At 43.0% G+C, this 16,324-nt stretch overlaps 1 protein-coding gene across 5 annotated transcripts in view; it reads left to right on the forward strand.

Moving 5' to 3' along the window:
* HEATR5B (HEAT repeat containing 5B) overlaps nucleotides 1–16,324 on the forward strand; it is a 65,247-nt gene that overhangs the window by 23,478 nt on the left and 25,445 nt on the right. For all 5 annotated transcript variants that reach the window (XM_048484346.1, XM_048484380.1, XM_048484371.1 and 2 more), the window contains exons 15-21: nucleotides 1,493–1,656; nucleotides 2,704–2,879; nucleotides 3,295–3,400; nucleotides 5,924–6,114; nucleotides 6,433–6,592; nucleotides 6,692–6,881; nucleotides 7,444–7,613. In XM_048484346.1, the coding sequence (XP_048340303.1) occupies nucleotides 1,493–1,656; nucleotides 2,704–2,879; nucleotides 3,295–3,400; nucleotides 5,924–6,114; nucleotides 6,433–6,592; nucleotides 6,692–6,881; nucleotides 7,444–7,613 (1,157 nt within the window). The remainder of the gene's footprint in view (nucleotides 1–1,492; nucleotides 1,657–2,703; nucleotides 2,880–3,294; nucleotides 3,401–5,923; nucleotides 6,115–6,432; nucleotides 6,593–6,691; nucleotides 6,882–7,443; nucleotides 7,614–16,324) is intronic.

Below are 16,324 nucleotides of genomic sequence, written 5' to 3' on the forward strand. Positions count from 1 at the left end.
GTTTTACTGTTTTGTTTCTGTTTTATGGTTTTCCTTGCTTTGAGAATGTTTGATTAAAATTAAGCTATATATTAAGCTATACACAAAACACTGAACCATACTTCAGTACACAGATCGTTATCACCCCTGTGCTGAAAGATCTCCACTGGGTTACCTGCATGTTTGCTGGCACAATTCAGAGTAATAGTTCTTAACTTTAAGGCCCTGAATAGCTTGAGCTCTCAGTAACTGAAGAACCGTCTCCTCCTGTTCTCTCCAGTCCACTATTTAAGATCTGCTTCTCAATTCCTGCTCTCTTTGCTTCCATCAGAGGTGGATGGTAGCAAAAGGCAGGGTATTTCCTATAGTGGCACTTCACCATTTGAATGCCCGTCCCCTTGGGGGTTTTATCCTACCAGTTCTTTAATCATCCTCTTCTGTTGTGTGAATAGTTCTTATGTTTCATATGTTCAAGGGCTTCATCTCTTGACATTGTAGTGATTTTAATTGTAATGTGCTTTGAGAAGGACTTTGAAGAGGCAGGGTAGAAGTATCCTAAATAAAGAAATAGATCTTAAGAAAATCAAGTCTAAGTTGCCTTGTTGATAATTTGATTTGTATTCTGTGGCTGTGATGGTATCCTGAATGCCCTTTGAGGTTCAGCCACCACTGGTATCTAGTGCCTCTGAAAAGTTGATCTGAAGATTGGGGAACCCTCATAAATGATATTTCATCAGGACTACTGCTGTGAAAGGGCAACCAGAAGCCATGTTCGCAGAAGTACTTTACACATGCAAATTGATCTCTTTGGATTCCAGTCTGTGTTTCTCCTCTGATATGTATTCAGGATTATTTATACCTCTAAAGATATCAATTTCTAGATAATATTATATAGCATCAAACACAGTATTGTTCATGAATGCAATTTTCTGTCTTGCCAAGTACTTCTGATGTTGGAGATCATTGTGTGGCGTAGGAGGTTAAGAGCTCGTGTATCTAATCTGGAGGAACCGGGTTTGATTCCCAGCTCTGCCGCCTGAGCTGTGGAGGCTTATTTGGGGAATTCAGATTAGCCTGTACACTCCCACACACGCCAGCTGGGTGACCTTGGGCTAGTCACAGCTTCTCGGAGCTCTCTCAGCCCCACCTACCTCACAGGGTGTTTGTTGTGAGGGGGGAAGGGCAAGGAGATTGTAAGCCCCTTTGAGTCTCCTGCAGGAGAGAAAGGGGGGATATAAATCCAAACTCCTCCTCTTCCTCCTCCTCCTCCTCCTCCTCTTCTTCTTCTTAATATTTCTAGTCACAACAGCCAACCGAAGTTGGCTTTACAGTACCTGCAAGTAGACAGTTGCAAGATTGCCTTTGGCCACTGTGCCATGTTAGGACCAATGTTGGTCTAGCATTCCTATACCACATTATTATTATGTTGAATCTGTTCTTGCTTCTGTGATATTTGCTGATTGATGTGCTGTTAACAAAAGCTGTATTTTCAAATAAAACGTTTTTCCTCTAGGATCATTTAATGCCCTCCTTCGAGAGCTAGTGGCTGAATTCACTTTGACAGATAACTCTGCGAATACTACAACATCCCTTCTTAGATCACTTTGCCATTATGATGACAGTGTTCTTCTTGGCTCCTGGCTGCAGGAAACAGACCATAAATCTATTGAGGACCAGGTAATTTTTTTTGCCATTTTCCAGCATTCAGGTCTCATTTTTAAACCTACCCGAATAAACCTTGCATTTTATGTCAGCTTCTAAATATTTCTAGGATGAATCAATTCTACTAATTTTCCAGACTTCAAAACTATTAAATCCAGGCTCCTTTTAAAGTAAAGCTTGAAATACCTTATTTCTTGTGTTGTGTTAATGCAGAAGACTATTGTCAGGCATATGAAGAATTTATGCTAATAAAATAAGTTTACTGATCAACAGGTGTGGGATACTTTTTTTTTCTTTTGGCATCCAAATGACTGTCCCCATCACACATAACATAAGAAGTACCCTGCTGGATCAGACCAGTGGTCCATCTAGTCCAGCATTCTCTCACAGTGGCCAGCCTGTTCCTCAGGAGGGCCCACAACAGAGATCAAGATCCTCCCCTGATTTTGCTTCCTGGTGCTGGCATTCAGAAGTTTATGCCTGTGCACGTGGAGTTACCATGTCCCTTTAGTCACTGTGGAGTCACCATGCCTATGCACGGGGAGTCCCTTTAGTCACCATGGCTAGTAGCCACTGATATATCTATCCTCCACGAGGATACACTTGCTGGCTGCTGCACTAGGGCATCTGTTAATCAACCATGTTTTTTTGCTTCCTTTGTTTAAATCTAGATAGAAACTTTATGTGAAAATATCTGATGTTTCATCTATAATTTCCTGTGTCATGTAGCTTACGAGTCAAGAGACATCAGTTTTTGACTTCTTAGTAATTACATGATTGCAATCATTAACTGTTACTCATGAATCATACAAAAACGTTTTAGTCTTTTTTTAAAATTCTGAACCCAGTTCCTCCAGCCAACAGATGTAATTATTTTGGGATTTACTTGGCAGTGCATAAATGACATCAGCTTTCTATTGAACAAGGACAGCTTGAAAGTGCCTATTGCCTGCTCAAGTAGTAATTTATGTGAGTGAGGCAGGTTTTCTTGGACCAATATGCAATGTTTAATGTGCGAAATATATGTCAGGATCTTATTCCAAACATTTTAATGCTTTGCAGCTTCAGCCAAACAGTGCCTCTGGAAGTGGTGCCCTAGAGCATGACCCATCTTCCATTTACTTACGTATTCCCCCTGGTGAAGCTGTGCCTGGTCCACTTCCTTTGGGAGTATCGGTCATCGATGCCTCTGTGGCTCTCTTTGGAGTGGTATTTCCTCATGTTTCCTACAAACACAGGTGTGTCTTAATGAAGCTTATGTTCTGATGCCCTGTTACTGTATTCTTTAATTCTCCCAACATTGAAATGGGAATCCTATTTAAATGATAGCAATTGACAAATGTTGGATGGTGTCTTTTCTAATAGCATACATTATGTATTGTTTGGACATAAATCCTCCATGTGGAGTGCTTATTTGCATATGCCGAGTAAGTTATAATCAGCAGTGAGTGGGGAGCTTTACTTCACAACTTTACCTGTATGCTTTATTTTGTATCAGCATGGCCAACATGCACAGTAACATCACCCCAATTACATTATCACACACTGCGGCCATTCAAAAGGACCTATCAATTACATACCTGTGGATTTGTTAGTTTTTGTAGGCCTTTTCTCAGTCCTTCCATAAATATCTCACTATGTTTATTTTTACAGACTACAGATGCTGGATCACTTTGCAGAATGTGTCAAGCAAGCTAAAGGCGTCCGTCAGCAAGCTGTGCAGCTTAATATTTTCACTGCTGTTCTCAGTGCATTAAAGGTGAGCCTTTTTCAATAAATATACTGCAGTAGGGTTTTTTCATTTTTTGCTCTTTCTGTCATTAGAATTGAATAACGTTGCAATTAAGGCACTTCTAGAAGGGTATGTTTGCATAACAAATTCCTTTGCGATGATTACATCTGTTACTTTTATAAAAGCACCCTAGTCTGTTCCATTATATTACAGCCTTACTGCCTTTATTGATGCCATCCTGAATAATTCTTGTCATGGAATGATACTATCGCTACAGCAAAGGAAAATCAGATATGACTGTGAAAAGCATCTTTGCCTTTTGATCTCCTGGAGGGAGGACAGGAAGCCATGCAAAGGTGCCAGGATGCAACTTCAAAGGCCCAAGTTACCTCATGGCTGGAACAGAGTTTTCCTGAGAGGGGGAAAATAAAGGATTTTAGATTCCATCTTGAGACATGGCCAGAGAAGCATCTCTGGGCCATGGGTTCCCGGAATGGGGACAAAAGAACCAAAAAGAATTTATTCAGCTGAGCCATTTTTCTAATTGCATTTATGTTTTATTTCTTTGTTTTGAACTTTTACAATAAATCTTTGAGAAATCAACTGGTTGGAGTTATTGGAGAAAAGGACCCAGATTTTTACTGAAACAAGCGTGGCTCTCCCAGGCTTGGTTTCATGATAATTCTGTTTTACACTCACTCACTCACTCACTCACTCACTCACTCACTCACTCACTCACTCACTCACTCACTCACTCACTCACTCACTCACTCACTCACTCACTCACTCACTCACTCACTCACTCACTCACTCACTCACTCACTCACTCACTCACTCACTCACTCACTCACTCACTCACTCACTCACTCACTCACTCACTCACTCACTCACTCACTCATTTTAAATTTGTATCCTGTCCTCCCCAACCAAGGTTGGGCTCTAGGCAGTGCACAATATTTTTAAACAATTTACTAACACATGAAGTTAAAATCGATCCATCATTAAAACATATTAAACACACTACCCACTATAATCAAGATGGTGAATTAATAAGCCTGTGTCAGCCCATCTGGCCTAGCTCAGTGTGAATCCTCTTAATATAGTCCGGGCATGGGCCAGGCTGCAAGCCGGGTTAAAACAAAAGAATCACACATAATGTGATTGTCAAAAAACCTGGATTTGCGGGGTGGGGTGGGGATGCAGAACGGATCCACTTTAGGATTGGGATCTGTGTGAAGTTCTCCCCCAACCCAGGTTTTTTACCGGGTTTATCCCGGTTTAATTGGCCTGTGTGGAAAGGGCCTAACTGGAGAAGCTGTGTATACTGAGAGAAAAGTCTTTCTGAATCCTTAAGTCAGTACCACCTAAGAGTAACTTAAGACAAAACTTCTCTTTTATATGAAATACAACATCTAAGAAGCTGTGCAACCTAGAAAGCTTGATAAAATCCTGTGCCTATGATGGAAGCCTAAGGTCGCATATAGCTTGCTTCTATCTGATTTCCATCTGCTGATTCTCTTCATATTTCCATGTTTGTTCAATAAATTTTCCTTTTAATCTGTTTGAACCTGCCTCAGATCTCTGGAGACATTTTAAAAGGAATTGGTTGGAAAAGAAAAAGGCATTCTACACCTTAGGGTGAGACAATACTGGTAGACACATGCTACCAGAAAGGCTACTCGGTCCCTAGGGACCCAAAAAATGAAAAAGCAGGAAAGTCTGCCTTACAATCGCCATATCATCTTTAACCCATGAACATTCAGTAGGCTATTGCAAAACTAGCTGTGGTGAAACATTCTCACTCTGACTTGTAAGGATCTGTTCTATCTTGCCCTCCAAGACATCTAGCCTGTGCCATCCATCTGGCTTTCCCAACACCTGGAGGGGCTGTTCTCTCCCTGTTTCAGTTCACACACTGCCACTACCTGGTTCTTTGTAGGAACTGCCTGCTGAGAGGATCAGGGCTCCTAGCTTCCCTTCCCTGCATTACTACTCTCTCTGTTCCCTGCTAGATATCACCTTTCTAGCTGGGGTGGGGAGAGCTTGAGCATCACATTGTATCTGACCAGGCCTGGCATTTGCATCTGTAGGGCCTTATTGAATGAGATTGGAGAGCAATTGACTTTCCCTCTCCTGCTTGTTCTTCCAAGAGAATGAAGATTAAAAAAAAAAAACCAAGGTGAAAGTTTTGTTCCATCCAAAGCTCTAAAGAAATAATGCCTTTCTAACATAAAATAACTAATCAGTGAACAGCTGTTGACACTATGTGAAAAGCTAGATGGTTGAAAAGGCATGTTGGTTGAAAAGGCATTATTCTGGCAGGGGCTGTTGGGAACCGTAGTCCAAAAACATCTGGAGCACCAGGGCTGGACACCCCTGCCCTAGGGTTTCATTCCTTATGACTATAAGTCAGCCCTGTTTGCATTACATGATCAAGCCTATAATGTTTCTGTAATTGAAAATTTATTTATAAGTACAATAGTTTTGATATGTTATCTTTTGAAAATTAATTTCTGTGTAATTTCATTGCATTTTTCTCTTTTATTAAAGGGCTTAGCTGAGAATAAAAGTACATTGGGGCCAGAAGAAGTTCGCAAATCTGCCTTGACACTAGTTATGGGAGCACTTGACAATCCCAATCCCATTCTAAGATGTGCTGCAGGAGAAGCTCTTGGCAGAATGGCACAAGTGGTTGGAGAAGCAACTTTCATTGCTCGAATGGCTCAGTTCAGCTTTGACAAGTATGTTGTGTTTTGTGCCAAGTTAAGCTTAATCCTTGTTTAGTAAATGTCTTCTACTGTGATACAAGCATTCTGTTTTCAGTTTGAATAAAATTGTATAAAAGGTATAAAATGGAGCATACAAATGACTTCAAATTATACAAAGTTATTAATTTTGGTTCTGAAGATGTTATGGCAGCCACAGGCTTTTATAGTTAATTAGTATAAAAGATTTTTTCATCTGTTTTGTCCACTGAAAAGTTTAGTCTTAGTCTTATAGTAAGCTTTGTTTTTTGGTGTTGGCTACATGCTTAACATAGATTTAAAAAATCTTGACAGACTGAAATCTGCTAGAGATGTTGTATCAAGAACAGGCCATTCCTTGGCTCTTGGCTGTCTCCATCGTTACGTTGGTGGAATAGGTTCTGGACAGCACCTAAAAACCAGTGTTAGCATTCTGTTGGCACTAGCACAAGATGGAACATCACCTGAAGTCCAGGTAAAATCAATATACCTAATTCTTAATGTGGTCCCATATGTGGATATTTAAATCTAAAGAATGGCACCATGACAGATCTTCTATTCATTCTTCCTCTAGACTTGGTCCCTTCATTCACTTGCTTTGATAGTGGACTCCAGTGGACCAATGTACCGTGGATACGTGGAACCCACTCTATCTTTGGTTCTTACCTTACTTTTGACTGTGCCCCCATCACACACAGAAGTACACCAGTGTTTGGGTCGATGCCTTGGTGCTATAATAACAACTGTTGGCCCTGAGCTACAAGGTAGGAATAGAAATCAATTAAAATGAACGTTACCATCGTGCATCCAACTCCATACATATGTGATCCCATAAATTTTTCAGTGGGACTTCAGAATTTATAAGTAGAAGAATCACATCCTAAAGTTGCTGTTTTTTAATTTTTTAAAAACTCTGTCCCTGTCTCTACTCCCTTTAATTGTATTTTGAGGAATTCCATTACACAGTCAGTATTTTATTGAACAAGGAATACTGAGAATTGTTAGTGTTTTTTTCTAATTGATAGCTGAAGTCCTTTAGTCCAGCAGGAGCATCCAACAGTTCTGGAGCTTCTGGTGGGTCTAGTGTCAACTAGGCACCTTAACTGTAGAACACTACTTGCTTTCTGACCATTCAGTGAAATGGGGAGACCCAGATCAGAATTCAATGCTGACTGGAGAAGGGCTTTGACTGCGCTTTACACGATTCTAACTTTTGTACATTTTATGAACCCTTTCAAGTAATGTGGTGGAATAAACATGAGAGATTGAAAACTAAAACTTTATAACAGTGTAAACATTGTTTTAACTGTTTTCATTTTCTTTAAGGCAATGGAGCTACCATTTCAACTATTCGCTCATCATGTTTAGTGGGGTGTGCAATTACACAGGATCATTCAGACTCTCTTGTTCAAGCAGCTGCTATTTCCTGCCTTCAGCAACTTCACATGTTTGCACCACGCCATGTCAACCTCTCTAGTCTTGTTCCCAGTCTTTGTGTAAGTATAAAATATACTTCTTATTCTGTCAATTCTATAAGATTGATGTATTGGTAATAATAACTAAGTGCTTTCAAAAAAGCACAGATCCTCATGGATCCTCCTCACTTTTCCACTTGGTCACCCCAAAGTGTAGGCTATCCCTTACACTTGTATGATTTTTACTACTTCCAGGATACAGAGCTATTCACCACCTGATGGTTAGTGTTAGGTAAAAATTGCAGGTTGGTTTTATTGATGTATTGGTAATAATAACTAAGTGCTTTCAAAAAAGCACAGATCCTCATGGATCCTCCTCACTTTTCCACTTGGTCACCCCAAAGTGTAGGCTATTCCTTACACTTGTATGATTTTTACTACTTCCAGGATACAGAGCTATTCACCACCTGATGGTTAGTGTTAGGTAAAAATTGCAGGTTGGTTTTTAAACATTTTATGATGTTTTAACTGAAATACTACATTGTATACCACCCAGAACCCTTCGGGGATGGGCGGTTTAGTAAGTAAGTAAGTGAGTATGTGAGTGTGTAAGTGAGTGTGTAAGTGAGTGTGAGTAAAAATAAATAAAAATAAATAAAAATAAAGTCATAATCACATCACAGCTCATGCCCCTGGGCACATGTCTGAACACAACAATCATGCATCCCACGTTCCATGGCACCACAGTGGTGCAAAAACCTTCTTAAAAACGTGGATCCTTTTGATTTTTGCACCGTCATCCCCAAATCATCATTACATCACAGCTTGAGCCCTTAGCCACATGTCGGAACACAACAATCACACATCCCATGCTCCGTGGCGCTGCAGTGGCGCAAAAAAGCAGTGGGAGGTTTGGGATGGAGTGAGGCTTGCTGTTATGCTGAGCTGGCTCTGTGGTAGAGATTTCAATGGGAACAGCTCTGCTGGGGGTCTTGCTCTGGGTAGGGGCACCAAATTTCCTGCAGGGCTGCTGGTGAGTCTCCTGAAAGGAACCAGCAAACTTTGCTGAAGTTTGTGTGGGAGGGGCAAATGCTAAGGGCACACGATTGAAGGTGAAGCTGATGCCCACAGAACGAGTGCCCAGCCATCCAAACTTCAGCAAAGTTGACTGGTTCCTTTGAGGAGACTCATCAGCAGACTTATGGAAAATTTGGTGCTGCTACCCAGAACAAAACCCCCACCAGAGCCCCCAATAATATCTCCAGCACAGAGCCAGCTGGGCATAACAGCAAGCCCCATTGAAGTCTATGGTGAGAAAAAACAATTAATTTTTCCCGCCATAGAACTTGCTGAAGAGCTGTGCTCTGAAGTGGCTCTATTGCAGTCAATGATGAATTTATGTGGGTGTCTGTGGGCATGGACGTAGGTAAGGGGGGTTCTCGGTTTGAACCCCCCCAATTCATGTCCGAAGCTCCGCCCCTCCGTTTGTGGGTTTTAAAAACATTTTAGTGCTTTTTTGGTGTTTGGCCTGCAGGGGGAGCTTGTTTGGACTAGCAGCACCAAACTTTCAGGGATTGTTTGGGGGACACTCCTGATGATACTACCCGGGTTTGGTGAGGTTTGGTTCAGGGGATCCAAAGTTATGGACTCCCAAAGGGGGTGCCCCTATCCTCCATTGTATCCAATGTGAGCTAATAGAAGATGGGGGCTACATCTTTGAGGGTCCATAACTTTGGACCCCCTGAACCAAACTTCACCAAACCTGGGATGTTCTATCAGGAGAGTCTCTTATTGATACCACCCAGGTTTTGTGAAGTTTGGTCCAGGGGTCCAAAGCTATGGACTCTCAAAGGGGGTGCCCCCATCCCCCATTGTTTCCAGTGGAAGCTAATAGAAGATGGGCGCTACACATTTGAGGGTCCATAACTTTGGACCCCCTGAACCAAACTTCACCAAACCTGGGTGGTATCATTAGGAGAAACTCCTAAAGATACCCTGAAAGTTCGGTGCTTCTAGCTTAACAATTGCACCCCTCACAGCAGGCACCCCCCAAATTTCCCCAGATTCTCCTTTTAAATCCACCCCCTTTGGCATGGATTTAAAGGGAGAATCTGAGGTCCTCAGTTTAGAAGAAGAAGAAAAGTTTGGATTTATATCCCCCTTTCTCTCCTGTAGGAGACTCAAAGAGGCTTACAATCTCCTTGCCCTTGCTCCCTCACAACAAACACCCTGTGAGGTGGGTGGGGCTGAGAGAGCTCTGAAAAGCTGTGACTCGCCCAAGGTCATCCAGCTGGCGTGTGTGGGAGTGCACAAGCTAATCTGAATTCCCAGATAAGCCTCTCCACACAGCTCAGAGTGGCAGAGCAGGGAATCAAAATCCGGTTCCTTCCAGATTAGAATGCACCTGCTCCTTGACCACTCATACACATACGTGAAAGTGATGCTGTTTCAGGGTGGGGGATATTTCAATGTTGTTTAACTAGGGACCCCAGATTCTCCCTTTAAGGTGGATTTAAAAGGAGAATTTGGGCTCTCTAGTTTAAACACCATTGAAAGTGATGCTGTTTGGGGGTGGATTCCAGCATCACAGCAGCTGCCCCGGGGGTGGGGGGCAAAACTCAGATTTTGCACCAGGCTCCATTTTCCCTCTATGCCTCTGCCCAGAGGGGAGGGCTGGGCAGGGCAGGGCAGGGCAGGGGAGTCTGCCATCCCCAGCTTTGGAGAGCTGCTTTTATAAGTGCTAGGCCAGGGGCGGGGCTTGGGGAGGCATGGCCATATCCTAGGGGCGGGGGCGGGGCGGGGTGTGGCCCCACCCCTGAACCCTCCCATAAAAAAATCTATACCTACGTCCCTGTCTGTGGGGTGCCCATTTTTAAAGGTAGAGGCACCAAAATTTCAGGGTGTCTTCAGGAGACTCTCCTGATGATACCAGCTAGGTTTGGTGAGGCTTGGCTCATGGGATCCAAGGTCATGGACCCTCAAAGGGGTAGCCCCCATCTCCTTGGGTCTGGCAGTGGTTCAGAAGCCGGTGAGAAGGATGAGCAAGAAAGCTTGCATGCTTTGGCAGGAGGTGAGACAGCATTCCGGCTGGGAGCGGCGAGTGCCAGAGGCTCAAAGCATGGACAAGGTACTTCGGAGGCCACACCCAGGTGGAAGTGATGGCTGGACAGAACTCCTAAAAAGTTTTATGCTTAGTCAGCAAGCAACCCTGAACCTTTTAGTAAGTCAAGACCTGTTAAGGTTGAAGAGACTTAAGAAAAAGTTTGTCAAGTATGAAGTAGGGACGGATGTGAGTATATTTTTTAATCTTTTTGAAGCTATATGCCAGACCTATAGAGTTCCCTACTTTGAGTATGTTACAGTATTGTGGCCCCAGGTTTCGGGAGAGTTGGCCAGACTGCTCAGTGAACTCACTCAGAGAGGTGAAAGAGACATTGCTTTGAAACTTTTTGGCAAGACTGAACACCAGTTAAGGCAACAGTTTCGTCAAGCTTCTCCTAGACCAGGGGTAGGGAACCTGCAGCTTGAGAGCCGCATGCGGCTCTTCTGCCCTTGCACTGCGGCTCCACGAGCCGAGCTGCCGGCTTCATCCTTGCCTGCCCTGCGAGTGGCAGCAGAGGCGAGAGACACACCAACTGCCCGCGGATGGCTGGGCTGTGCCACGGGCTTCCCCTCTCGCCTGCCCCATTGGGCCGAGGCTGAGCCGCCGCGAGGCCGAGCCGCCGGCTTCATCCTTCCCTTCTCTCCCGCCCCGTTGGGCCGAGGCCGAGCTGCTCCGAGGCCAAGCCGCCCAACTTCATCCTTGCCCGCCCTGCAGGCAGCAGGGCAGGCGCACCAATTGCCCATGGATGGCTGGGCGGCGCCCGCGGACGCTTTCCCCTCTCACCACGCGCCCACTGGAGCTGGGCAGGCAGTTTCCCGGTGGCCCGGCAAGGCCGAGCCACCAGCTTCATCCTTGCCCGCCCTGCAGGCAGCAGAGGCGAGGCGCGCAATTGCCAGCGGGCCCGGCTGGGCAGTGCAGCGAGCTTCCCCTCGCCCACCCTGTTGGCCGGGGCAGGCGCTTTCCTGGCAAGCCCGGCAAGGCCGAAGCAGCTGGCCCCATCCTTGCCCGCCCTGCAGGCAGCAGGGCAGGCGCATCCATGCGCTTCTCAGAATGAGTGGAGTAAAAGGTTAAAAAAACCAATATATACAGTGTTATCTTTATTTTAAATGTCAAAAATTGTTTGCGGCTCCAAGTGTTTTATTTTCCCATGGAAAACAGGTCCAAATGGCTCTTTGAGTGTTAAAGGTTCCCTACCCCTGTCCTAGACAAAATGAGAGCATGCGTGCATATATGGCATATATGCATATATGGCAGACTGGTTTAGAATTGCTGGTGTCTGGACTGTAAAAGATGCTGTTAACTTGATAGTTAAAGAGCAATTTTGCCAAACTCTGCCAGAAGGTGAGTGTGAGCTTGTACAAGCCAGGGATCCTTTGTCTGTGAAGGAGTTGGCAAGCTTTGCTGACCAAATCATAACCTTGAGGAGTAAAGAGACCATGATATTTGGCAAACCAGCTGGAAGCTAGTTTGCAAACATGGGACATCTCGGGAACCAGAAAGTCAGTTTGAAGGGACAGCAACTTTAACTCCCAGAAAGGAATTTCCTCTAAAGGCAGACAAACCCGCAGCTTCATCTACCCCTACTGGACTGGTGTGTTTTTACTGCAGAGAATGAGGTCATCTTAAACGAAATTGTTCCAAGCTTGAGCAAAAGGCAGCTGCTAAAGTGAAGTTCTACTCAGGTGAAGAAGATGAGGAGCAGGAAGGTCCTCTGTCTGATTTGTCTCAGGAGAGTGCAGCATTCACGTCTACCCAAATGGTAAGAAAGTCAGCTAAAGCATGGCCTGATCCAGAGAACGTAGCAGTGTGGAGAAGGGCAGCAGAAGCAGAGAAGTCAGGAAAGCTGTCCCAGGTCAGCTCTACTGCCGTGATTCATCAGCAACAGATCGTCAGTATCAGGGATGTTATCTCCCTGGAGCAGAAGCTCTGGGTGAAACACCTTCGCAGAGGACCTGTATTAATTGACAATAAGCTTCCCCTAGAAGTTACTCTGGATTTGGGTGCAGATATTTCATCGATTAGGGTGGATCTACTACCTAAGGTGCCTCACAAGCGCTATGGATAAGTTAGGATTTTGCCTTTTGAAGCCAATGAAAGACTGATGGATTTGGTGGAGGTTAATGTAAAATTTTGATAGTGTTAATGCATTTGAAATGAGATTATGATTTTATTGTGGGGGCAGACTTGATGTTTTGGGGTGGAGAAATGGGTGCAATTTCCTATTGCTCTAGGAAAAAGCATCTTGAGAAATTTTTAGAGGAGGCAACAGAAGGGAGGAAGAGTTATCTGAACTGAGGGATGGTGAAAGGTTAAATCCTCTATCTGTGAGTGATCTATAGCAAGAACCAACAAAGGAAATTAGTGAAGAGCAATCCTTAGCAGGTAGCACTAACTTGCAACCTGAAGCCTCTAAGGGGATATGCAGTAATTCTGTTACTGTAAAAAGTCTTTGCAAGTTACTGAAGATTTTAAACTAGAACAGAGAAATTGTCCTACTTTAGCTGAATGCAGGAACAGACAGCTACCCTTGCATAGTTGTCCACTAGTAAGTCTAAGATTTTTATGGGGAAATGGTCTACTGTTCAGAGAGTATCTGGCAAAAGGGATCAGTGGGTGTTTATGAAGCAATCAAACAACTGATTGTGCCAGAAAAATTCAGGCAGGAAATTCTAAGACCAGCACATGAAATCCTGCTTTTGGGTCATTTGGCTAAAATAACAGAGAAATTTCTATTGGCCAGGTATTCATAAAAAAACGCAAGAGTTCTGTAAAAGCTGTGATGTGTGTCAAAGGGTGGGCTACCTGCAAGATAAGATTAAGGCACCCTTACATCCATTACCTGTAATAACTAAGCCATTTGAAAGAATTTGAGTGGATGCTCTGGGGCCTTTACCAACTAGTGGTGCGGGAAGATAATACGTTTTGTTATTAGTTGACCATGCATCCAGGTATCCAGTCGCCAATGCTTTGAGAAGTATTTCTGCACAGAATGTGGCAAGATGTATTCTTGAGATTTCATTTTACTTTGGTTTACCAGCGGTAATAGTTTCTGATATGGGCAGTAATTTTACATCGAAGCTCATGGGAGAATTATGTGAACTAGCTGAGATTCAACACATCCCAGTTGTAGCCCAGCACCAAAGTGCAAATGGCTTGGTGGAAAGACTGATCCAAACCTTGGGAACGATGTTGAAAGCTTATGCTTTGATTTGCTCAAAGAATTGGAATGCAGCATTACCTCCTCTAATGTTTGCTTTAGGAGATGTGTCACAGAAGAGCCTGAGGTACAGTCGAAATGAGTTGATCTTTGGGAGAAATATTAGAGGTCCTCTGGACTTGATTAGAGCTAACCGGGAAGGAATTTTGAACCTGGAGTGCCCAAACGGTGTCGCTGCTTATTTCACAGATTTGCAACAAACCTTGGAGGATGTTTGACAAGTGACTGGTGTAAACTTGGAAAAGGCACAACAAAGGCAGAAAGTGTATCATGATGAGAAGGCTAGGCTTGGGACTTTTTGTGTAGCAGATAAGGTGCTGTTGTTGAGTGTGGATCATGTGGCAAAGCTGTCAGTGGCCTGGCAAGGGCTCTTCGAAGTTTTAAAGATTTTTGCCTCTTGATAATTATCTGGTGAGAGAGTTAGGCAATAATAGAAAATCTAGGGTGGTGCATGCAAACCATTTGAAGTTGTATTGGGAGTGAGCTGGCATAGTTTTTTTCTCTCATGGCTAAGGAAGAGGAGGGAACTGCCCTCCCAGGTGCTTCTTTTGAGGAGGGAATGAGTTTTGCTGATATGCAGATTTCTGACAATTTGACTGAAGAGCAGCAGAATCAGTTGATTGAGATTTTATTGGACTTTAAGTCAGTGTTTTCCAGTAGACCATGGAGAACTCAACTTGATCTCACATCATACTGACATTGGTAGTCGTACACTGATTAAAGCCAACCCTTATCCTCTTAATGATCCTGTGAAGCAGGTGGTGGCTAAGGAGATTCAGCAGATGTTAGACCATGGAATTATTAGGAAGAGCATCTCCAGGTGGGGAGCTCCCATTGTAATTGTGCCAAAGAAGGTGTCAGAAAATGATCCTCCTGAGTATTGGTTGTGTGTAGATTTTAGGAAGCTGAACAGCAGAACGGAATTAGACCCTTATCCTACTCCAAGAGTGGATTAGTTAGTTGAGCAATTGGCAGGTGCTACGTGTATTTCCACTCTTGATTGTAGTAAAGGATACTTTCAGGTACTTTTAATTCCTGAAGCTACTGAGAAAAGTGCATTTGTTTGTTTTGCAGGACATTTTGAACTTTTAAAAATGCCATTTGGGTTAAATAGTGCAAGTAAAGTTTTTCAAAGGCTTATGGACAGATTTTTGGATGGGTTACCTTTTGCACAGAATTACCAGGATGATGTAGCTGTCCCATCTTCCACATGGCAAGAGCAGTTGGAGCATCTGAGAATTGTGTTACAAAGGTTGCAGGAAACTGGTTTTACTCTAAGGCCTGACAAGTGTCACTTTGAATGCAATGAATCTGTACATTTGGGTCGTCGTGTAGGTGGTGGCAGGCTTAGACCTTTAGAGGCTAAAATAGCCAGCATTAAAGAATGACCTGTACCTACTACTAAGAAGGCTGTTATGGGGTTTCTAGTCCTGATTGGACTTTATCGTTGTTTTGTACCTTATTTAAGTCAGATTGCTACACCATTGACAGATTTGTGCAAGAAAAAAGTTCCAGTTAAGGTTGTGTGGACTCAGCAATGTCAGGATGCATTTGATCAGCTGAAAAGGTGTTTGATAGATGCGCCTATATTGGCTGCACCAGATTTTCAGAAACCTTTCATAGTTCAAACAGATATTCGTAAAAGAGGCATTGGTGCTGTTCGAGACCAAAGGTCTGAAGACCAGGAATTACATCCCATTGTGCATTTAAACAGGAAATTACTACCTTGTGAAGTTGCATATTCTACTGTAGAGAAGGAGTGTTTGGCTTTAGTTTGGTCATTAAACAAACTTAAGCCTTATCTAATGGCAGCCAAGTTTTTTGTTCAATCAGATCATAATTCAGTAATATTTTTGAATAAAATGAAAGGAACTAATGCAAGAATTTTGAGGTTGGCTCTGAGCCTACAAGATTTTCAGTTTGAAATTTTCCATATCAAAAGTAAAGAGAGTATAGTGGCTGATGCCGTGAGTTATTGCAGTGGGTGAGATTTGATGGCTAATTCTGCCAGTGTATTCTCAAGGGTATTACATTGTTAGTTTACTATTATTTGTATTTTGTGTTAACCTGATTCTTATTTTTTGTAACAATGCTGCTGTTCCAACAATGTTTCCAGCTCTGTTATGTATATGGTTAGATGAACTTTGTATTAGAACTAATTGATATTGCCTGTACATATGTTGTCTTTATATATATTGGTAGATGTAATTTGTTGACATTAAGCCCTCAAATTCCATCTTTAGAAGGGGCATGTGAAGAAAGTGTATGTATTCCTTTAAATTTACTTAGAGATCTTTTATCTTGTAAACAGGATCTTTTATGAGGCAACAATTTGGTCTTGCTAGGTCGTAAACAATGCCACCCTTTGGCCCTCATTAAAGTTGTAAATTGTATTTGTGTTTAGTTAAGTAGTGTTATTATTTAATTAACAAAATTGGCTTTTACAAGGACACATTCTGAACTGGACTGGAG

This window comes from Sphaerodactylus townsendi, linkage group LG01, assembly GCF_021028975.2.
Source record: "Sphaerodactylus townsendi isolate TG3544 linkage group LG01, MPM_Stown_v2.3, whole genome shotgun sequence".
Lineage (NCBI taxonomy): Eukaryota > Metazoa > Chordata > Lepidosauria > Squamata > Sphaerodactylidae > Sphaerodactylus > Sphaerodactylus townsendi.